Source organism: Gossypium hirsutum, chromosome D11 (genome assembly GCF_007990345.1).
Source record: "Gossypium hirsutum isolate 1008001.06 chromosome D11, Gossypium_hirsutum_v2.1, whole genome shotgun sequence".
NCBI classification, from domain to species: domain Eukaryota; kingdom Viridiplantae; phylum Streptophyta; class Magnoliopsida; order Malvales; family Malvaceae; genus Gossypium; species Gossypium hirsutum.
In genome coordinates, this window is record NC_053447.1 from 15,156,976 (window position 1) to 15,180,847 (window position 23,872).

General features: G+C 33.1%; 2 protein-coding genes and 1 long non-coding RNA gene across 3 annotated transcripts; 1 reads left to right on the plus strand and 2 right to left on the minus strand.

The window, feature by feature from the left end:
- The first annotated feature begins 3,802 nt into the window (after nt 1-3,802).
- LOC107912515 (transcription factor IBH1) lies at nt 3,803-5,086 on the plus strand. Its single transcript, XM_016840723.2, has one exon. The coding sequence runs from the start codon at nt 4,285-4,287 to the stop codon at nt 4,819-4,821; it is 537 nt and encodes a 178-aa protein (XP_016696212.1). The 5' UTR covers nt 3,803-4,284; the 3' UTR covers nt 4,822-5,086.
- A 4,635-nt stretch (nt 5,087-9,721) lies between these two features.
- On the minus strand, nt 9,722-12,717 carry LOC107912514 (uncharacterized). Its single transcript, XR_001688194.2, has 2 exons — nt 12,419-12,717; nt 9,722-11,950 (listed from the first exon to the last, which is right to left on the minus strand). It is a non-coding gene; the product is annotated as an uncharacterized lncRNA (long non-coding RNA).
- A 3,592-nt stretch (nt 12,718-16,309) lies between these two features.
- LOC121223788 (uncharacterized) lies at nt 16,310-17,226 on the minus strand. The gene is made up of 2 exons (XM_041106236.1): nt 16,534-17,226; nt 16,310-16,448 (listed from the first exon to the last, which is right to left on the minus strand). Exons 1-2 carry the CDS (start codon nt 17,023-17,025, stop codon nt 16,386-16,388), a joined length of 555 nt encoding a protein of 184 aa, XP_040962170.1. The 5' UTR covers nt 17,026-17,226; the 3' UTR covers nt 16,310-16,385.
- Nucleotides 17,227-23,872: the final 6,646 nt, after the last annotated feature.

The window sequence follows — 23,872 nt, forward strand, 5'->3', positions numbered from 1 at the left end:
TTAATGTTATGTGATAAGTTGATAATTGTTGGAACTTATGTAGTTGACTTGCTATGTGATCAAACTGATACATGTTTTGGTCTTGTGTGATACTTGCATGAATAATGATCTCAATTGATAGGTTTTGGCATGATAAAGATTATAAGTATGATAGTTTGAATGGTTTGTTTACTTAATGGCATGTAAAATGGTAGAAATGATAGTCATGCTGGAAATATAGGTTATGTGTATGGTTGATTTGATTATTTCCATTTTCATTTGGATACTAGATACTCAAAATTAATGGTTATGTACATATTGATCTAAGGTAAGTAAAATTGTCATGGTTAGATAAGTAAATGGTGAAATGAAACTTGAATGAATGACATGGATTGTATGTTAAGTTAAATGGTTAATTTCAAATTGTTACAAGTTCATTTTAACATGTTTTATTAGGTTTGGCATAAGTGAAATGGTCAAATGAATGTTGGTAATAATATGTTTTGGTTGAAAACATGTAATTTAGTTACTAAAATGAGTTAAGTAGCCAAAAATATGTGTCAATTGCAACCTCAGACTTATGATGTCGCAACGTCATCATCTCAAAAAGTGGCATTGTGATGAGCATATGCATGTCGTCGCAACATGACATATTGAGATGGCCAGGTCACGGCGAGAAAATGATGAAATCATGACGCCGATCCAAGAATTTTTAAAATTTTACAGTTTGGTCCTAATTCGAGTGTTTACTAGTATAAGAGTACTCATAAGCTCGTGTAAGTCTCGAAATTGATTGTATATTATATCATGTGCGTGTTTTGCTTATATTTAAATGTATAATGACATGAATTAGATATTTATTTGATCGTCGTTGCTTCGATAACTAGTGTAGCATTTTTTAGCTCAGACCCAGCGGTCGGGTCAGGCAAAGAGTGTTACCGTATGAAAACTTTCACAACTACAAAATTCATGTGTAAATTTAAAAATTATCCCTTAAATATATAATATTTTAATTATATAAATAACACCGATCACAACTTCAACGGATAATTACTCATCTTTTAAATTAATTAATTTAAGATTTAAAAAATTATTTAAAAAAGTCAACATAGTTAACCTACCATGAGCAATTAAGAATTGATTTGACTAGATGTATCTATATCCACCAACTAATTTCCTCTAATGAATGAATTTATGCTTTCTTTGATTGAGGAGCTTCACAAGTCTATTATTTTACGTTACAAAAGGTCTAACACGCTTGAATCAAATTTACTAATACTTTTAGAATTTCTTTATATAATTTACTTTTCAAAACTTTTAATGACACTTTATATATATGGGTAGGTGTCAATTTATTACTTTTTATTAATCATTATTATTTAATTTATTTTCATCCATTAGTATTTAATATATTTTAATTATCATCATTTAAATGTATAAGACATATTTGTTAAATGTAAAATCAATTTTTAAATAATGATTAAAATAATAATGAATAAAAAATTTAATAAAATAAGGCTAGAATAAATTCATATATACAGTAAATTATTAATTAGGAATAATATCCTAAGAAAATATTTTATAATTTGAAAATGTTATGATGAGAAAAAAGAACATTTAATTTTAAAGAAAAAGGTTATTTTATCATTTGGTACAAATGGTGATGTATTAGGATAGATCAATATTATCAACCAAATCTATAGTGTAATTGGAAGAGACTTTCCTTGAAATGTAATTTTTGTGATATCATATCATGAGCTCAAACATTATAATAGGTACAATATTTATAAGTATTATATTAATCTTTAAAAAATATTAATTATATATTTTTTAAAAGCCATCTTAATTAATATCATTAAACAAGCATATCATTTTATAATATAATACTAATGTGATGGCAAACCTAATGATTCTGTCACCTCATTGGAAATACGGTTGTCGAAGAAAAAAAACAAGGGAGGGTACAAATGGCATCGAATAAAATTAAGTGGTTAATTTGCTTCATCTTTCCGCTTTCAAAGTTTATTAATTTTATGACGAAACTCCTATCTATGTGTTAACACTTAGACAAACTCCCCTCACCCACCTTTTCTTTTTCCTTATAGGGAGTTGAACCGAACCCTATAAATAAATAACTAACTAAATAAACATCAACCACCGCCTCAGGTATCTACCGCCCACCACCTCCGTTGGAGCTACAAAGCCTCCTCCTTAATTACCATAGACGTGGCAGTGCAAGAACCCCTACCTCTCTCTCTCTCTATATATATATATATATTTACCTTAGAGTTGTGTTGAGTAAGGTTAACGATATTAATATAAATAGAAGGAGCTGGTGATGATGATAATTATTAAAAGCAAAGCAAAGAAAGACGAAGACAAAGATGGAGGTTATAATCAGTTCCAAGTTGTGATGACCCTAAAGTACCAATCCCTTCCTTTGCTTAGCTTGAACCTAGCTTGTCATTTTCCTCCCTTCACACATGCATGCGCCCACTTGATTGTGGTCCTCAAACCTTCACTCCTCTTTCTTTCTATATATTTCTTTTACATTTATGAGATTATGAGAATTCCCTCACTTCCCTTATTTCTTCATTCTCTCTATCCTTTCTCTTTTTTAATTATACTCCAATATTTCAACATATACTTATAGGACAATTATTTTATGGTGAAATTTAAAAACTCCAGAAATAGGTCTAAATAATACTAAACATTCTTTCTAATTATTTTATGATTATTTTACTTTATCCTAAATATAAATGACATCATTTATACCCGCTTGTTGAGTGAAAATGATCCCATATATATATTTGTTCCAAGCTTATCAGCAGGAGGAGAGGCAGGAAGAAAGGGCATGCAAATACTAACTAGCTTTCTAACTTGAAAATCTACAAGAGCTGCATTACAACTATAACAAAGAACAAATTTTGTAGGGCTATTTCCCAATGAAACATGGCTCTAATACTAGGATGATTGGTGAAAAACAAATGATGATTATATAATTGAATCAGCAAAAAAGCAGTCAGATATTAGAAACAAACTCATTCAAATAAAATTGGATAAGAAAAAACAAGCCAATATATGGGAGACATTTTGACTAGGTCCTTTCTAGCTGTTCCTCCAATGCAAATAAAATCCGCTCAATTGAGTGGTCAAACAATTTTCTGACGATAAAAAAATAAAAATAAAACAACACCCTTTTTTGGAGGGTTGAACGCGGACAAAATTTTGAGGATTTTCATAGGAGTAGGACCGGTTAAGGTTAATGGATATAGTGAAGAAACTGATGACCACATGACTGATTTCTCCCCCTTCCGTACATTCTATGTGATTTGGCCCATTCGGTGGCCGAGTGCCGACATCCTAAACCTCCACTGCTCAAAACATCACTCCATGTCGACTATCTATCTATATATACCATCGATCAATATCATTTGTCCGAAATGGCCAACACTGAGAGGAAAATTAGGGCGAGATTAATGATCAAAACACACCCAACATTGATACCAGTCGACAGGCAAAAGGTTAAGGCATTCAAAGTTTACCAAGGAAATAATAATGATTCACGGCAAAACAAAACAAAATGTGAGGGGAGAGAAAGCAAGACGAAAGATTGAAGACCCCCCACCAAAAAAAAAAAACAAAGAGACCCCACATTAATCCAAGTGGGAGAATGGAACCATGTGCGATCATATGGTGGTTGGCTATTTCAGCCCCACATACACTCACTTTAACTCTCATCTCCAAAACCCCAAACTGAAAACGAAAGCTGAAACGTGTAATTCAAATATATAGTATATCATATTATTAATCCCTGTCTAGTGAAATCGGTTTAAAACGATGTTTATATAGAATAAATAATAATATTTTTTTAACTGGTGTTTATAACCAGTGCTTATCAAAGGTTGATTCCTAAAGTCTCCTTCCTCTTTACACCTCCCATTTCCAATCTCCTCTCACTCACATGAGTTTAGTTCTCTGAAATTTCCCTTTGCCAAACATCCATGTCTTTCTTGTTGTCTGGTTGGTCTATATAGATACTGTGTCAGAATTTGTCAGAAAAAACTAAAAAGTTGAGATTTTTGTCCTTGAGATCATTTCTGGGCAACTGGCCCCCCCTCTGTGTCAGAAAATCACATCTCTCTTCAATTCCTTCTCCCCCCTGCTCAACTAATTTTTCATTTGACCCTCTGATCCATCCAAAAAAGGAAAACCCTGTACGACAGTTAGTTATTATATATATCTTCTTATCCACCTTCATATAAAAGAAAACCCTAGATAGTTAATACTCTAGAAAAACCCATCATGGATTCTCAGCACTTGAACCCTAGTTCTCTTAAATCCAGGTTCACCGCAAGGTTCCTTAGGGCTCTGATTAAAATAAATGCTCAAAAACCTATATCATCATCTTCTCCCAGAGAGATTTTCCAACGTTATCGAAGAATTAAGGTTGCAGCTGACAAGTCCATGGCTTACTCGGTTAGGTCGAGGAGAACTTGGAGTAGGGCAACGCTTTGGAAGCTCCGAAGCCGGTCCCGTCGTCGTTTAGCCTCATCAAGCCGAAGATCATCGATCAAGACTCGTACTACCACTACTACTACAACAACAACTACATCCACTAATCATCGAGCTGCCATCGTGGAAAAAACAAGCCATGAAAAAGAAAACAAGGAAGATCATGTTGGGCTTGCTGTCCAAGCTGAGGCGCTAAGAGAGCTTGTTCCAGGTGGTGAATCCATGGATTTATGCAACTTGTTGGATGAAACTGCGCATTACATTAAGTGCCTCACCACACAGGTACAGGTGATGAAAAAAATCGCCAATCTCTACTCCCTTGAGTAATTCCATATATACATACATATATATACTTATTACATCAATGTTATATATAGAATAAATATGCATAAATCAGAGGAACATATTGTTGAAAGGGAAATGATTCATACAGAGATGATTTGTCTAAGATGGTAAGTATTTTTATTTTCTGTAGAGAGCAGATATATAGGTAATTGAGATGAAATAGTTTTCAATCCGAGGAACTTGCATAATCTTTGTGAGATATTGGGATTTTCTTTTTATCATTTCTATAAACTGTTTCTTTAGTTAATGTTTGCATCTTTTTTTTCCCTATAAGCCTGTATTTTACATATAATTTGGAGTCATTCCTCTGCTATAAGATAGATAGATTTAATCCTACTAGTTAATTTCTTTGGTATTTTGTTCTTGTTTCTGGGTTTCTATTGTTTTTGGTTGATCAATTACCATTTTCTACCTTTTCCTTTCACTCATAGAAATATTTTCAATATTGAAAAGAAAATGAACTTGTTTTCTTAGTTTGGCAGGAGTGTACATCAAGATAGCTATATGATTTTAAGGTGAGACAAATGTAATTTTAATTGTACCTTAAGTCAATTATCAACCACACAACAATTAACAAATTGAAAACTCAAAAACTAAATTAAATTAAACTAAACTCAAATGTAGAATGTTTTCTTTCAATAATGCTAAAATAAACTATAAAAGAATCTATACTAGTAGAGGTGTATGGGTCCATGTAATCCATTATTATGCTCCTTTATTTATTTATTTATTTATTTATTTATATTAAGTATTAGTGTAATAATTATAATTATTATTATATTGGTTTTCATGAAAAACAAGATCCTTTTTTATATATATTTTTCCAGGGTTTTTTCTTTTAACTTTTTTTAGGGTGTTGTCTACCAATTTGCTCTAAAAGACCTTATATGGAATCATTCCTTTATCCTCTCACATGCTTTCTTGCCATTCTTAGATTTGCGTCCCTTTGTGAACTTTTTCTGTCAACTTAATAAAGGAAAAATCTTCAAGACAAAAGAATGGGAGATTATTATATGAAACAAATTTTTTTGTTCATTATTATATGAAACATCTGTTTCTTGTTAAGAACTTAATATACAATTTTTTTATTTAAGTGATTTTTTCAGTAGAATTAATAATGAATTGTTGAAATCATTATTAACAATTTAATTATTACATATATATGTGATAAATAATTGTCTTTTTTCCAAGTATTACTTATAATATATATGAACACGTAACAATTTCATAAATTTCATACAATATATAAAATTTACTTCGAAAGTTCAAAAAAAATAGTGGAAATCTGTATTACTTTTACGAGCAACGTCAAGAATGTTAATCCTACAATCACTTATCCTTGAATACCTCTAGCAATTGTACATAAGATTATTTTTTTACCATCATTTCTTTGTTTCTTTCCCATTTTTCTACTCTTTCCTTTTCTAACCATTAACTACTTATTATCTTACATGAATCCAATATTTCTCTCATTTTTTCACCTTTGAACCAGCTTTGACCCATTTTATTCTAAGTATTGCAGAACACATATCTCCATTTTTTTTAAAGTTACATCATTTTCAATCAAACATTAAATAACTAATTTAACTATTAACTAAACTCTAACTAACTAATTAACTAGAATAAATATAAAAGAGAATCCACACGATCCTTAAATCTTAAAATTTGTAAGACCTCAACCTTACCATTGAGCCAAGGTCTCATTTGCCCAACACATCTGTGATAAACTTTGATTGTTGACATAGTTTGATTTCTAAGTTGTGTATACTAATACTATACTGGAAGTCTGCATTAAAACGAATCTAAACCCTAATTCATATCAACCCTATTGTTCTTCCTGTTGAAAAATAAAATAAAAACCATAGTATTAATATGTAAATATTGAAAGCCTAATGTTATTTGTTTTAATATCATGCGCTTAACCAAACAGTAGCAAAGAATAATAATAATCTTAGAAAGTACTTTATATATATTAATGGTATAATTTGAAGCTCTTTAAAATTATGCCCAACTTATTTTCTTTAATCTCTTGAAGAAATAAATTTTATTAGAAACAATCTCCTTTCTATTTATGTTTGAACTTATAAGAAAAATATAAAACACTATTTACAATCAAGCATGGTTTTGACTTCTCAGTGCTATGTAAGATGGGGAATAGCAAATTGAAGTTTCTAGAATTATAATTTAGGGTGTTTTTTATAAACCTTCAAAATTTTCATTTCATTGACAAAAAAAATTAACATTTAAATTGTAAATGTTTTGATAATGATATTAAATTTTCAACAAAAAGTTATTGAATATGATAAATAACTAGATAGCTATTCATCAAATCGATGCTAAAAATTTGAAGTTATTTTTAAAAAATATATATATTCTTTAGTTATGAGCTTTATAAGCTGAATAATAGTAGAAATATATATATATTTTAAATACTAATATACCAAATAATTTTATAATATAAATTCATCAGTACTCATAAAATTAATTAGCACTTAGTTTTGACTATTAATTTTTCAATTTATTAAATAACACGTTACTTAATTTGTTAAGTAAGAAATTAAAAGCTTTAAGAAGACAAAAAAAGAAATAATAAATACTTTTTTTGTTTCGAAATTGAGGAAATTAGTGAGTCTAAAGTACTCTAAGGAAAAAGCAGTCAGCTTCTCACAAGCTACAAAATAGTTATAATAGCTAGTCGTGGTTTATTTCTTTCTTTATAAACATACAGAGATATATATATGTATATATCTCACAACCTACCAAATAGTTATAATTTGAGTTATATACATAAAAACCATATAATTATAATCAAAAACTAATTCCAGGGAAAATACTTTTTTCCCTTCTTCTCCCCTGGTTAATTTATATATTGCATTTTCCATCCAAACAAGGAAACGGTGAGATTTTCCTGGAAATCCTTTTCACATCTTGCCTAGCAGTTGCATTAAAATTAACTTGTATATACGTGATTTATTTTTCATATAATTCGAAGATGCTTCAAGATGGAAAAAGGTATTTTTCTAAGTTCGATATGACCTCAATTTCTTCCATTTTATTTGGCATAATTTCACTGATACAAAACTAAGGTTACTATTAAACTAAAAATTATTTTAAAAAAGTTTAAGGCAACAATTTTAATTCTATATTATACCTACAAAACCAAATAGCATTGTTGAAAAACTGCAAAATAAAGATGATTTTGAATATATATATATATAACAAATATTACTTGAGATAGATTCACATATATATGAAACTAAATAACTAAAAAATGACGTCAAATAAAACAAGGGAATAAAAGGAATAAGCCAAATAGCTAGTTTGTGAGAGTGCAACATATATTCAAACAACTTACCGACAGGCCAACGATTGCCGACTTTCCATTTCCAAAGGCTTCCGATTCAATATTTAGCCTGAGATGGATGAGTGTGAGAATCAAACCTAGAAGAAAACAAATAATGCAGCTTAAATAAATAAGTGAAAACAGTAATAAGATTCAAATCAATGAAGATGCATGATACGAATACGATCCATTCTAAAACAGTAGGTAAATGATAAAGCGGATGATATACCTCTCGGATTAAACAAAAAGATAATTTGAGAGAATCCAACTGCTGTAGGAAAGGTTTGAAGATCTAAGAAGAAAAATCCAATGTCCATGAAAAAGAAAAAGGAAATAAAGAGGACAAAAGTCCAGATTTAAGTTATGGAAAAAGGGTTTTGTTGTCGATCACTAAGAAGTAATAACCGTTCAGATATTAGAAATATGGGTGAAACGGCTTTAGTATAGCCCATTAATTGCGGTACCAAATTGGGAAATTGATCTCAGGGAGGGTACGGCCCACCGTTTTCTCCTTTGACTCCGAAAGAATTGAAATGAAATGTAATCAGGGCCTCCCTTCATTCTTTAAATATGTCTAAACATATCAACTAAAGTGGAGTTGACCTTGTGTCATTTCAGTTTAATTGAAAGTTTTCAAATTTCTAAAATATTTAAATGCTCAATAATTTAAACAAACTAGTTAAAACTTCAAAGTTGAAGGTTTCTAGTTTTGGTGTTAACATCCCTTCTCTAAGTTTTGATTCTATAAAAAAAATTTAATTTTTTTTGAATTTGAGTTTATCTTTTATTTGTACTATTTTAGATTCGAAATTTTAAAAATTTTCAAATAAAATTATTGTGGGTGTAGTATCATTTAGGATTATTTATACATGTGATTTTGTATCAAGTCATTTTAATTCAAGTTAACTTCGGATCAAGAGTATCTTAATTTTGATTCATTTATGTTTATTAATTGAACAATAATATTTATTCAATTTCCATTTTTTTGGGTAAATGATTTACATTTATTTATTATTCGTTCAACATTTATAATTATTTAGGTTTTGAATATTTTAAAAAAAACCATTTTTTTATAATCATTTTAGATAATGAATTCAATTATTTCATATTATCTAAACTAAAATAGATTTGAATATCCAGATTTTTATTCAAATCCACTCTCAGTCCATCATATATGGTAATTTTAATATTTAAATTCAAAAAATTAAATTAAATTTAATATATGAATATCCATTCGCATACTAATTAATCTTAATCCGGTTAATTGAAAGATATTGGTTCCAATCTTCAATCAATTTCGACTCACCCAACCGTTGACTATTTTAAAAATAAAAACCTACGTTCCTCCATTTGCGTTATTTTCAATCGGTTTGCATGCCTGGTATTTACACGTTACCTACGAACAGTTTTAGACAAGAATTTCTTTTTCTTTTTTCTTATGAATTATAAGAGGATGGTAAAATCCTAACAGTAACACGATTATAACCTAGATCACACTTAGAACAATGAGCACCCAAACCGTCACGTCAACACACCGGATTCAGAATAACATTATTCACTGTGTCACATTTACAAATACTAACATTATTCACTATGTCACATTTACAAATACTAGAAGTGAAATGGTTCATATCTCATAATTAGGCGGAATATTAGCTCGTGCACAGCATTCAATAACCAAAGGCAATGGGCACGAGGATCATCCTTGTAAATGTTTTAACACATATACATACACACAGAAGCTTCAAAACAAAAAAAAACTATCTGAGATTTTAACTCAAACGTGATAAATGTCATATGCATTCATTGAATTTTAAGTCCGGAATCATCATTGTATAAATTTAAAATCTATAAGTGCAACTTAAAAAGGCTTGGCAAGAAAAAAAGAAAATTAAAAAGATGAAAATTTGACGGGTGGAAAACTAGAAGAAAGGAAAGTATAAATTTTTTTCCCATAGGTATGCTTAGTAAGAAAGATGAAAAAATAGAAAGAAAAAACAATTTTCTTTCCCTCCGTTACTTGGTAAAGTTGAAAAGTGAAAGAAAACAAAACAAAACAATTGAACAATGTATAATTTGAACTAATATACATTTCTCTCTCATTTTCTCTCCTCTCATCATTCCAATTTGGAAGGATTGTTTTTATGCATCAAGATGGAAAATGATCAACCCTCCTATTTTCTTTCGTCTCACTTTTTTTCCCAACCAAGCATGTTCAAAATTCATTTTCTTTCCACTTTTTCACTCTCTCTTCCCTTCCTCCACTTTTCCACCCAACCAAGCAAAACAAAAACAAACACCAGAGACCACAGAACGAGAGAGTCAACGGTAATAAACGAAATGCCTTTATTACAGGGTTAGATTTTTACACAAGCATCTCATTTTAAAGATGAATTCAACGCAAAGATGATGCTCACTGATTAAATAAAACATTCTACAGAATATTTTGAAACCCTATCTTTACCTAAAACATAGTATTTCAAAGACAATGCATGTTCTTGTTCTCCCACACTGTAACACCCAATAAAATGCTAGGCCTTTTTAATCCTATTAAACACTGTCAATAATGCTAACAGTCAAACATTAGTCATACTATGCCGTACAAACTGCACAGCTTGGCGGTCAACCCCACCAATCCATTCTTCTACCCAGTTGAATCTTCTCAACTGATTTGTATTGCCAACACAAGCAAAAGTTTCATGATCATCATATCAACAATAACTAAGAAATTGTTTCCAAAATAAACAATGAAGTGTTCTACAGTCTGTACCGAGCCAGAAAGTATGGATTTCCAAGTTTGCTAGTTCATTATCAGTATCTCAATCCAGATGAGCTGTTTGAAACCATAATTCATTCAATTCCCCTGTTTCTTCTACTTATTTACAACAATGCCTCTAGTAAGAGAAGTAAACAGACAACAAGAAGTCCTTTGGATGATTTTTGGAGTGTCCATTTCAAAGTGAGAAAGGAAAGGAGAAATATAGAACTAACCTGCAGAAGAAAGAGTGTTCTAGGTAGAAGTGGGGGAGTGAAGGGATAATTCAACTTACCAAACAAATATAATGATGGTCCATTGTGGAGTAGTTGAAAGCCATTTGATAAGGATCAGCTAAAAGCCTATACACCCAGTACAGGCAAACTGCAAATTTTACATGAGGAACCAGGCCAGGTAGATCCAATTTTTATACACGGGTTTGCTGTTTGCCTGCTTGTTAGAACAAGTATATCCAATTCTTAATCAACATTTCACTACCAAGTGATCCAAGGCAAAGAAAAAATTCCTTTACAAGATTGGTATGTATCTGGACACAGATGAAAATCTACATGCCTTTACATCACGGGTGTGGGGAGATGGATAACTAACGATGAAAAAGAGACATATTATACACTTAAAAAAATTCAGAATATCTCACCAAGCTCCATGATTCAAAAAGTTGTACCGGAGTGTACTCAATACCCAGTGATTCTCAAACTCTGGATTGAAAAACATAGATGCTAAAATAAACTATTTTCTAAAGCTTCTCATTACTTTATAACATGCCAAGGAAATATGCATATGGCCCCACAGCCCATCTAGAAGGCACCCAAAAGTTCACTAATGTTGCAATAACAACCCTTACCAAGGATATAACAAAAAGGAAACTCAAAGTTTATAGGGAGAAGATAGTGCCAGTTCAAATATCCTGGGGAGAAATATACTCACTACACAGAGTCAAAAACCCCTGTTCAAACTCTGATAATGAAAACAGATTCCATCGAGGTTTAGACCTGAGGAGAACAATGTAAGTATAAGTCCCTTAAAGAAAAGTTCAAAAATAAATAAATAAAAGACAATCAGATAACAATTCCTCAGTATGCACACCCATTTTCCCTCCGTTTCACTCGCCAGCACCGCAGAAATAATGTATAATTATATACTATAGTATTCATGGTACACAATTCAGGCAGCTGGAAACCAAATTATTAGAAAATAATCAACAAAAAAAGCGAAACATGATATTCAAGCTTACCACGGCCTTTCAATGTTAACCAAGCAAGCTATAAATAATGGAAATGAAGCAAGAGACACTTTTATTATTCAACCTTGCATCATGATCAATTCATGAAGGCGTTCTTGTCTCATCAATCTAAAAAAATTTTATTACAACAAAAACGAGACTCAATTTAACAACAATGCTTATATTCATAATACAATGAAAATTTAAGACATGAATAAAATTTCGTAGATTTTATCACCTGAAGCAAATGCTCCCATCTCCATAAGGCAAGCCAACAATGACTATCATCAAAAAAAATATTTTCCCAATCTTCCAATTTCTCCCCATTGGCCATCACCGTACGGACAGGAGCCAACTGGAGTTGGCATGTACACTACTCTGTGGTAAACAGAATAAAGGGGGAAAATAGACAAGCAAAACACACATGATGGAAGCTAAACAGTAAAGACCACCTAGAGCAGACTCCCTCCACCAAAATTTACAACGGAGGAGGAAACGGGCCCCCGAAATGAGCTTGAATGTAAACTGATTGAGCTATTGCACTGTTGAATATTGGCAATATCCCACATTAGGAAAAGATAGAAATGGAGGGGGTTTGGTTTGTTATATATAGAACCCCTCCCCCTTTGGTTGTATCATCCCAAAATCTTCTCTTTTGTAATATTTCTAGAGGAAATATTAATTTGGTAGTGTCCGAGGACGTAAGCTAAATTGGCCGAACCTCGTTAAAACTCTGGTATTTTATTTCTTATTTGTTTGCTTTTATTTAATAGCTTTATGTTGGTTATATTTATTTAGTTATTATTGCTATAAATATCTAAGTGAGTTCTGTCTAGTTGTTGGGTTTTAAGCGGGACCATTATGACCCCTCCAATTTAACTGGGAATTTTCTTAGTATAATTGTTGGCATAATAATTATCTAAATATTTCTGATAATATTGTTATTAATATTATCGTCGCTTCCGCAACAATTGGTATCAGAGCCAAGGTTTTGTAGTATGCTCTGTGTTTGCAGCTTAGTCTGATCTTACACATCAGAAACATTTCCGAAAGCTTGTGGGTATTCTGCATTTGGTGGCTATTAAGTAGAAGCTATGGCAAAAATGACAGAAGAAAAACCATCCATATCAACAACTTCCACTTCGTACATTTTGCCGAGGATTGGAACTGCAAATACGAGATTTGTAGTGGAAATTTTTGATGGAACAGGTCATTTCGGCATGTGGCAAAGTGAGCTTCTAGATGCCCTCTTTCAACAGGGTCTAGATATTGCCATTGAGGAAGAAAAACCAGAAGGGGTTGATGATAAAGAATGGAAGACCATCAACCGATTGGCATGTGGTACAATTCGATCATGTCTTTCCAGAGAGCAGAAGTATACATTCAGTAAAGAGACTTCTGCAAGTAAATTGTGGAAAGCATTGGAGGAGAAATTTCTGAAGAAGAACAGTCAAAATAAGTTACATATGAAGAAAAGACTGTTTCGTTTCAGTTATGTTCCTGGTACCACGATGAACGAGCACATTACCAATTTTAATCAGCTGGTGGCTGATTTGTTGAATTTGGATGTGACTTTTGAAGACGAAGACTTGGCGTTAATGTTGTTGGGATCGCTTCCAGAGGAGTTTGAGTACCTTGAAACTACTTTACTTCATGGAAAGTCGGAAGTAACTTTCAATGAAGTAACTGCTGCATTGTATAGCTATGAACTACGCCGAAAGGATAAGTTGAAAGGTTCAAGTGAAGCAGCAGTGGAAGCATTGGTAACAAGAGATCGTCAGCAAAGTCAGTCTAAGGGGAAGAGAAGAAAGTCCAAAGGTCGAGCTGTTGCCAAAGATGAATGTTCTTTTTGCAAAGAAAAAGGACATTGGAAGAAAGATTGTCCAAAATTGAAGAAAAAAGGGAAGACTCCGCAAGATGCAAATGTTGCAGAATGCAATAGTGAAGCAGAGTCAGACTTTTCTCTTAGTATGACATCTTCAACATTATATGCAGATGAGTGGATCATGGATTCTGGTTGTTCCTATCATATGTGTCCCATTCGGGAATGGTTCTTTGAATTTCAAAAACTAGATGAAGGGGTTGTTTACATGGGTAATGATAACACGTGTAAAATAGCCGGGATAGGTTCAATTAAACTGAGGAGTCATGATGGATCTACTAGAATTTTGCGGGATGTACGATATGTCCCAAAGTTGAAGAAGAATCTCATCTCTTTGGGGTCGTTAGAATCTAAAGGCCTAGTTGTGACAATACGAGATGGAGTTCTTAAAGCAACTTCAGGAGCATTGGTGATGTTGAAAGGCATAAGAAAGAACAATCTGTATTACTACCAAGGTAGTACAGTGGTCGGGACAACAGCAGCAGCAATTACGAGTACCAAGAAGGACGCTGAGGCAACACAGCTGTGGCATATGCGTTTGGGCCATGCTGGTGAAAAATCCTTGCAAACTCTAGCCAAGCAAGGATTATTGAAAGGTACAAAGACTTGCAAACTTGAATTTTGCGAGCATTGTGTTCTGGGAAAACAACGAAGGGTGAAATTTGGCACTGGGATTCACAATACTAAAGGTATTCTGGATTATGTGCATTCTGATGTATGGGGACCGTCCAAGACTCCATCACTTGGAGGAAGACGTTATTTTGTCACCTTTATTGATGATTTTTCCAGACGAGTTTGGGTGTTTCCTATGAAGAACAAAGATGAGGTGCTTGAAGTTTTCCTTAAGTGGAAAACTAAAGTTGAAAATCAGACAGGAAGGAAGATTAAGGTTCTCCGATCAGACAACGGTGGAGAATATAAAAGCGATCCTTTCCTGAAGATATGCCAAGATTGTGGCATAGTAAGGCACTTCACCGTAGGTGGAACACCGCAACACAATGGGGTGGCAGAGCGTATGAATCGAACGCTTGTGGAGAAAGTTCGATGTATGTTATCTAATGCTAGATTAGATAGAAAGTTTTGGACTGAGGCTGTGACGTACGCTCAACATCTCATCAATCATTTGCCATCATCTGCTATAAATGGCAAGACTCCTTTGGAGAAATGGTATGGAAAACCTGCTACTGATTATGACACCTTGCGCATTTTTGGTTCTATTGCATATTATCATGTGAAAGAATCAAAGTTAGATCCAAGAGCAAAGAAGGCTCTATTCATGGGCTTCAATGCTGGTGTTAAGGGATATCGTTTGTGGTGTCTAGAGGCAAAGAAGACGATAATCAGTAGGGATGTTACCTTTCATGAATCTGCCATGGTGAATAAGGTAAATCCAGAAGGAGTGAGTAGTACTTCGCAGCAGGTGGAGTGTACTCCGCAGCAGGTGGAGTTTGAGCAGAGTGTGGTAATTCCAGCAAAAGGTACCACTAGTGATTCTTCATTGGCAGATGCAGAGTCAGATGAGGAAGAGGTTTCTACCCAAGAACCTCAACAGCAATCAGAGCCAATTGCAGTCAGAAGGCAGAGACGAGAAATTCAGAAACCTGCTCGTTTCACTGACATGGTAGCTTATGCACTTCCAGTTGTTGATAATATTCCATCCACTTACACCGAAGCCATTCAGAGTTTAGAGAATTATAGATGGTTAGGTGCAATGGAAGAGGAGATGCAATCTCTAGAGAAAAACAAGATGTGGAAGCTGGCACAACTACCAAAAGGGAAGAAGGTGATTGGTTGCAAAATTTGAAGACACTATTGAAGTTTGTGTTATGAGAAGATGTTCGAAGATGTGGAATATCGCCAAGGTGGAGATTTGTTGAATATTGGCAATATCCCACATTAGGAAAAGATAGAAATGGAGGGGGTTTGGTTTGTTATATATAGAACCCCTCCCCCTTTGGTTGTATCATCCCAAAATCTTCTCTTTTGTAATATTTCTAGAGGAAATATTAATTTGGTAGTGTCCGAGGACGTAAGCTAAATTGGCCGAACCTCGTTAAAACTCTGGTATTTTATTTCTTATTTGTTTGCTTTTATTTAATAGCTTTATGTTGGTTATATTTATTTAGTTATTATTGCTATAAATATCTAAGTGAGTTCTGTCTAGTTGTTGGGTTTTAAGCGGGACCATTATGACCCCTCCAATTTAACTGGGAATTTTCTTAGTATAATTGTTGGCATAATAATTATCTAAATATTTCTGATAATATTGTTATTAATATTATCGTCGCTTCCGCAACATGCACAACTTGTTTTGTCCACCTTTCTACATCTCGTTCCTCCCAAAATTTTCTTCACCGGGTTCATATCCAAGTATCGCAGATTGACTCTAAAAAATTGCATAACAAACATTGTTAGCTTATATTTCAGAAATAATTAAGCAATTAAAAGTAAAGGAAGTACGCAAATTGAACCTTGGAGATTGCTTCAGCTAATAACTTGCCATCTCGAATCGAATCACCGGACTCAGAATTACTAATCGCCAGACAATCCTTCGGCGTTTCAAAGAACGATAACGGATACTGCTTATAAACGAAAAGGATGTCAAAATAAATAAGACCCGAGCTGGGGACATCGACCCAAATCCCTTTAACCGGGAACCAAAGGAACAAATCTTGAGCCAAAATCCCTGACAATTCCATGATCTTCCCGTAACTCAAAGTCCCCGACACGTTAATGTCATAATGAAACTCGCTTTCAAACTTGGCATTACAGGCCTGATCCAAGTGAACCTCGAACCGGCCCGTATCGTCGTATTCAAATCGGGTTATCCCCTTGGGAAGCAGCCCCGTGGGAAGCCCATGAAGCTTTAGTATCTCGTAAATGGAATCGTTCTTGCTGCCGTGGACATCCACGAAGAAGATGAAAATAAAATGAAGAAATATGGAAGGGACTAAAGGAAGCATAATTTTTTCTCTCTTTTTTTTTCTTCCTGTTGTCCTTTCTTGGAGGAATTTTGTGTCAGCACATGGAGATTGAGCAATGCTTTTCAAGGGTATATTACAAAGAGAAAGAAGGGGAAACTGAGGGTTAGGGTTTAAGGAACAATTGATTGGGAGAAAGAGAGGAGAAGAGAGAAGAAGCGGAAGAAGACAATGTTGCCAGCTCTAGTACATACAGGATTAGGAGAACGATAAATTATTGGTCGCGAAATGGGTCCCCCAAATATATTATTCGATTGTTTTTTATTTAAAATTGGGGTTCATTAAGAAAAATCCTCAAACTACGGTTTAATTTCTAAATCAATTCTTAAATTTCAAAATCTTCTAATTGAGTTCTAAAAGTATCAATCATGTCCAACTCCAACTTGTAGCCTATTGATTCAAATTATCAATAATGCCCTTCCACCAGCCTAGTTGGGCATCAAATGTCGGATGCGTATATTAAATTATAGAAACATATGCGCCTATTGTATGAATAGTTTGAGTTTGTTGCCTAAACTATATTGTTGGTCACTTAATTGTGTTTAAAATTTTCATTTCCATCAATTAGTTATCAAAAGTTACAATTTTTTTAAATTTACAAATTGGTCATTAGCAAAAATGATTTTCTGTGACGAGGTATCATATTTTTCTTAACTCTTTTTTGTTGGTGACTAAAATGAAAATTTACGCAAAAATTGAGTGACTAAAGTTGTACTTTACCTTAAAAAATATAATCTTTTTAAATTTTCCTAACATTCTTTGGATCCAATCCAAATCGTCTACAGATGTTTCATTTAAACGCTTAAATTGGGGGGTCATGTTGATTAAAGGATTTAATTAATATAATATTGATATTTTAGGACTTAATTAGAAAATTTTACAGTTTAGAGATCAATTTTAAAAATTGAAGCATAATATGAAGATGTTTGGTGAAATTAACCCTTTAAAATTGAGATGCAATGCCTAAATTTTAGATGTGATTCCTAAATTTATCCATTTTGAAATTATGAGGATAAATGTTTTTTCTTTTTCAAACTAAATGATGGGCACCAGCGTTTTGTGGATGAGAGGGGATAGTGGAATAAAGCTAATGGAATTTCAGCATTTTGGACTAACCTGATATTATTTGAGCTGTAAATGTAATCTTCATTTTCAACCAGATTTGGGCCCATAACTGTAGCAGCAGCTGTCAAATTCGGTAATCCATTGCTTTTTTTGCTTTTTGCCTTCACTGATATAACTATTTTATATTAATTAAAATCACCGCCCTGTCAAGGCAGAAAGCTGTGGATTCGAGCCCGTCAGTCTCGACGGATAAAATTTTTAAAATACATTGATTGATCTCTTCGTTTTCTATCAAAGGGGATACAAATGACATAACTTCATTCCTAACGATATTTTTTATCTTTCTTTTTTTTTTCCTTTCTCTTTTTTTGTTGAGGTTTATTTGAAAACTATTTATAAATGATGAAAGTGGAAAAGCAATCAGATGATACATGATTAGAATATTGTACAAAGAAGGCGGTAAATTATCGAAAAGAAATGGTGGAAAAGAATATATATATAAAGTAAATGAATTCTTTTGATTGGACCAAGCATTACTTTTTGTATTCGGTGTGGATAAAAGATCTCCTATATTATACTATTCAATTCTTGACGGTGAATCGATTTGATAGCCTAAATATTGTTATTCATGATATTGATTCGATTTGATGTCATTGAAATGCAAGTCATTGCATTGAATTTACAAGCGAAAAATTTATCATCTCTATGGGATTAAATCCTGAGTTATTTCGAATTAAAAAAAAACTCATTTTGACATAATGCTTAAAATTAGTCATAATCCCTCTCAATCTATAAATAGAAAGATAATGTGTTTTAATGCACTCGAATCTATGTCCTCTTATATTGATAACAATGCTGATGCCAATCGAGTTAAGTCTCAATCGACATTAACGTTATTAATTAAAATATAATGTTGTTGTATTTTAATATTTTCATAATTTTTTTATTAACAAATATGCGCATTAAATACTTTTTTTATTAGAAGAGAAGAAAACAGAGCAATATATACGGATGAGCCTTGGAACAAATATTTGTATGCTGCTGGTTTACCTCTAGGAATGCATGTCTGCTCGCTTCCACCTAATGCCTTGATTTCTGCTCTTCATGAGGATGCTATGGGAAATATTTTATAATATTTTAATCGATAAATTTTAAAATGTTCATTTTTATTTATAATTTATATTGACAATAAGAGCTTTCAAATGCTTACAGTGAATAGTGTTTCTCTAAAAAATACATAAAAATTAATCCTCTAAATTAAAATAAAAATTAATAATTTCATTTTTACTTTGAGAGTAACATATTATATGAGTGAAAAATAATTTTTGAATTATCTTCCAATTGATTAAATTCATTGAAAAGTGAGAACTTTTCATGAGATTTTGAGTCGCAATATTTTGATTCATGTACTTATTTAATCAATCGAGTTTTTGTTTTTTTTCTTTTTTGTTTAAACTTTTGAGGGAGTTATATATATATATATAGCTTGGTTAAAGCTTAGATGAAAATTGTATATTTTTGTTTCATACAACAAGATCTCAAGCTCACATGTCCACACATACACACATTTAAATTACCAAACAAGTATTACCTGCGTTTAGATCCCACAATTTTCAGGAGAAAAACATATGTTATAAATATGAGTTTTATGTTTAATTCTCAGCTTAATATCGTGGAATCTCTTATTTTGATAATATGGGGTTTCCGCTAATAAATTGTACTGTAGTTAAGATTCTGAATTATTCAACGTTGTTTAAATGTTTTGCGCAGTTTGCCATATTTTGCTTATGAAATTCTGGTTCATGGACATTTTTAGATTTTAATATTCCACCTATCAAATTGATGTTAAACAGAAGAGTATAGATTTTTATTCCCTTGATTAATGATACAAATAAATTTGTTTATATCCCTTGTGAGACTAGTTAAGACAATGGTGGGAAGTCTAGAAATGTTTGTGTTTCTTCATTGTTGATAGATTATAGAAAATGAAACTTACATGATCTTATTCTCCATTTGAAGATACTAAATATGGAGAATTTCTCCAGAATTTCTCTTTGTCCTATACAACAATCTCATTATTCGTGTATTAAAAAAAAACCTCATTATTCTACTGAAGGGAAAGTTAAATAATGAGTTCTGCCAAAAATAAATATATACACAATTGGGAAACCCCTCGTCTTTTGTTGTAGGTTTTTCTAATTTTCTATAGGGATCAGCCTCAGAGTTACGATTTCCTTTTTGGTTTAAGAAGGCTTAGGCAGAGGAGGTGATTTTCGGGTTTTTAGTGGAAAATACTTTAAAATGTATGTTGTTGAACATTTTAAAATTACACTTCCAAAAATGACAATATGTTAATAAAAAATAAAAGGGTAAATTATATAAACGGTCACCTAATTATTAGTCTTTTTTTTGGGTCAGTTAACTTTTAAGAGTTACAAATTGGTCACTTGATTTATAATTTTATTTTTTTCCTGTCCAAAACCGTTGAAAATTAACTTAATGACATGTATGTTTAACCATTTATTTTTTTCCACATAATTTCCATGTCATTTTATAATTTTTTAAAAAAACCTAAAACTTAAAACTAAACTATTTATGGTTCTTTAAAACCCTAAAAATCTTATACATCTTCATTTTCATCTTCTTCATTGTCACTTGACTCACAGGCGTGTTATGTCAGCTTTTATCCATCTTTTACAATTTGAGTCTTTTGAACTTGAATGGACTTTGGAACAAAAGATGTTCCGTTTACAATTCCTTTCCAATTCAAGGAAAAGATTTACTCGTATTAAAGTTGAGATTCATTTGGTAAATTTTCTTCATGTAGGGGGAGTTGGAGAGAGTAGAAACTCAACCTAAAGAAGAAAGTAAGATCTTGTGGCCCTTTAACTATTTGTCTATTATTGAGTTCTTTAAATTCTAAATCTTATTTCAACACTTTGATGAACAGGTCCATGAAAGACTACTAATGTCAAATTTTAGTTGAAGAAAGAGTGCTCATTTGAGGAGCAATTTTTCATAGTAGGGGATCATGCTATGTTAGGCTCATGGGACCCTGAGAGTTCTATCCCGTTGTCTTGGTCAGAAGTGTTGTTCCAATAGGGTCGGAAGCGTGTAAATTATTGTACTAAAAAATCACACAAAGTTCAATTCCCAGGGAAGAGAGGTGGATCACATGGATCTCTTAAATACCAAGTCTTTCCTTAGACAGAATATCCCTTCTATAGTAATTTAATAGCACAATTAAATACTACTATTATACCCTCAAATATTGAAAGAAAAATAGGACAAGAAAGAACACAAGAGTTTTAACGAGGTTCGGTAAATTATACCTACGTCCTCGGGCACTAACACCAGATGATGACTTTACTATCTTCAAAGTATTACAAACAAATAGAATTCCTTAAGAATTCTCAAATGGGAGAAAAAGAAAACTAAGAGAGAAAGATTGGTTGGGATGAATTGAAATGAGAAATGAGAAGGCCTATTTATAGTTGAGGTTCAAGGACCAAACAATAAATAGCCCATTATCTCAAGGACCAAAAAAAAAATTATCCCTTGCCACTTTTCCAAAGTTGGTGGTTGTCATTATTGATTGTCTCCCATTAATGTTAATGGCAACCATTATTAATTGTCTTCCATTAATGTTAACAATCTCCACCTTGAAGATTTGATTAGGATAATCACATCTTCACACACTTCCTTCAACTCCCCAAATTCGATAAAGCTATCTTTTGTAGTGCCTACAAATGCGCTCTCGAGCGCCATACACCTGAAGGTGCTCAAATTCTCAGGATGTTAATCAAGTTCAAACAATGATTAAACTTGATTGTTGTTACCACCTTGGTCATCATATCTGCGGGATTATCTGCTGTCGGAATCTTCTGAAGTAGAATTTTTCCTTTTTCAAAGACTTCCCGCACAAAGTGATATCTTACGTCGATATGCTTGGTTCTTGAATGATAGACTTGATTTTTCGCTAAATGAATAGCGCTCTGACTGTCACAATATAAACTTATGTGACTTTGAAATACTCCTAAGTCTTTCAACAATCCATTAAGCCAAATAGCCTCCTTAACAGCTTCTGTAACTGCCATATATTCTGCCTCTGTAGTAGACACAGCTACTGTAGACTATAAGGTAGACTTCCAACTCACTGGGGCTTTTGCAAGAGTAAACAAATACCCCGTAGTTGAACGACGTTTATCTAAATCACCAGCAAAGTCGGAATCAACATATCCAACTACAAACTGACCAAGTGCTTCATCCTGTTCAAAAATTAAACCAACATCTACGGTTTTTCGAAGATACCGTAGAATCCATTTCACAGCTTGCCAATGTCCTTTTCCAGGATCATGCATATACCTGCTCACAACTCCAACAGCTTGTGAAATGTCAGGCCTCGTACACACCATCGCATACATCAAACTCCCAACTGCATTAGCATATGGGACTTTCGCCATATATTCTCTTTCATCTTCAGTCTTCGGAGATAATTGAGCACTAAGTTTCAAATGAGAAGCAAGTGGGGTACTTACATGTTTTGTGTTTTCATTTACACCAAAACATTGTAATACCTTTTTCAGATATTGCTTCTGATTTAAACAGAGCTTGCCTCTAGGTCTATCTCTACTTATCTCCATGCCGAGAATCTTCTTGGCCTCACCTAGATCTTTCATCTCGAACTCTTGATTCAACTGAGCCTTCAGCTTATCTATCTCATTTTGGCTCTTCGAAGCGATTAACATATCATCAACATACAAGAGTAGATAAATGAAAGATCCGTCATGCAGCTTCTGCAAATATACACAATTGTCATATTTGCTTCTTGTGTACTTTTGCCTTCTCATAAAGCTATCAAATCGCTTGTACCACTGCCTCGGGGATTGCTTCAATCCATATAGCGATTTGTTAAGCTTACAAACCCAATTTCTACCACCAGCATCTGTGTATCCTTCTGGCTGAGTCATATAGATCTCCTCTTCTAACTCACCATGCAAGAAAGCCGTCTTAACATCAAGTTGAGCTAGCTCCAAATTTAACTGTGCTACCAAGGCCAACAAAATTCTAATGGAGGAATGCTTCACAACAGGGGAAAATACATCATTGTAGTCAATTCCCTCCTTTTGAGCGTAGCCTTTAGCTACCAATCTTGCCTTGTAGCGAATATCCTTCTTGCTAGGATATCCATCTTTCTTTGCGAATACCCACTTGTATCCGATTGCCCTTTTACCTTTCGGTAATTGCGCCAACTCCCAAGTATTGTTCTTCCGGAGAGACTGCATTTCTTCATCCATGGCGCTTTTCCATTTATCACTTTCTAAGCTTTGCATTGCTTCTTGATAAGTGATAGGAATATCATCAACAACGGGAAGGGCGTAGGCCACCATATCAGTAAATCGAGCAGGTTTACGAATTTCTCTTCGTGGCCTTGCAACTGCAACTGGTTCTGGTGTACTTAGTGGTTCTTGGGTCAGAACCTCTTCAACCTCTAATTCCTCCATTGTGGCTGGAGAATTAGACTTATTAACTGGGCAAATCCTCATCTGCCCAAACTACACCTGTTTTGGAGTACACTCCACCTGCTGTGGAGTATTGCTCGTCTGAATATCTTTATCTGCTACCTTTTTCAATGTGGCAGATTCATCAAAGGTAACATCTCTGCTACAGATCATTTTCTTTGTGCTTAAGCACCAAAGACGAAATCCTTTCACTCCAGAAGTGATTCCCATAAAGAGAGCTTTCTTTGCCCTCGGATCTAACT

What these genes read in the sequence shown, in the direction of transcription:
- LOC107912515 (XM_016840723.2), top strand. Translation starts at nt 4,285, where the DNA reads ATGGATTCTCAGCACTTGAACCCTAGTTCTCTTAAATCCAGGTTCACC.
- LOC121223788 (XM_041106236.1), bottom strand. Translation starts at nt 17,025, where the DNA reads ATGCTTCCTTTAGTCCCTTCCATATTTCTTCATTTTATTTTCATCTTC. An exon ending in TAGCTGAAGCAATCTCCAAG is followed by an intron (nt 16,449 to 16,533) that starts GTTCAATTTGCG and finishes GCAATTTTTTAG; the next exon opens with AGTCAATCTGCGATACTTGG.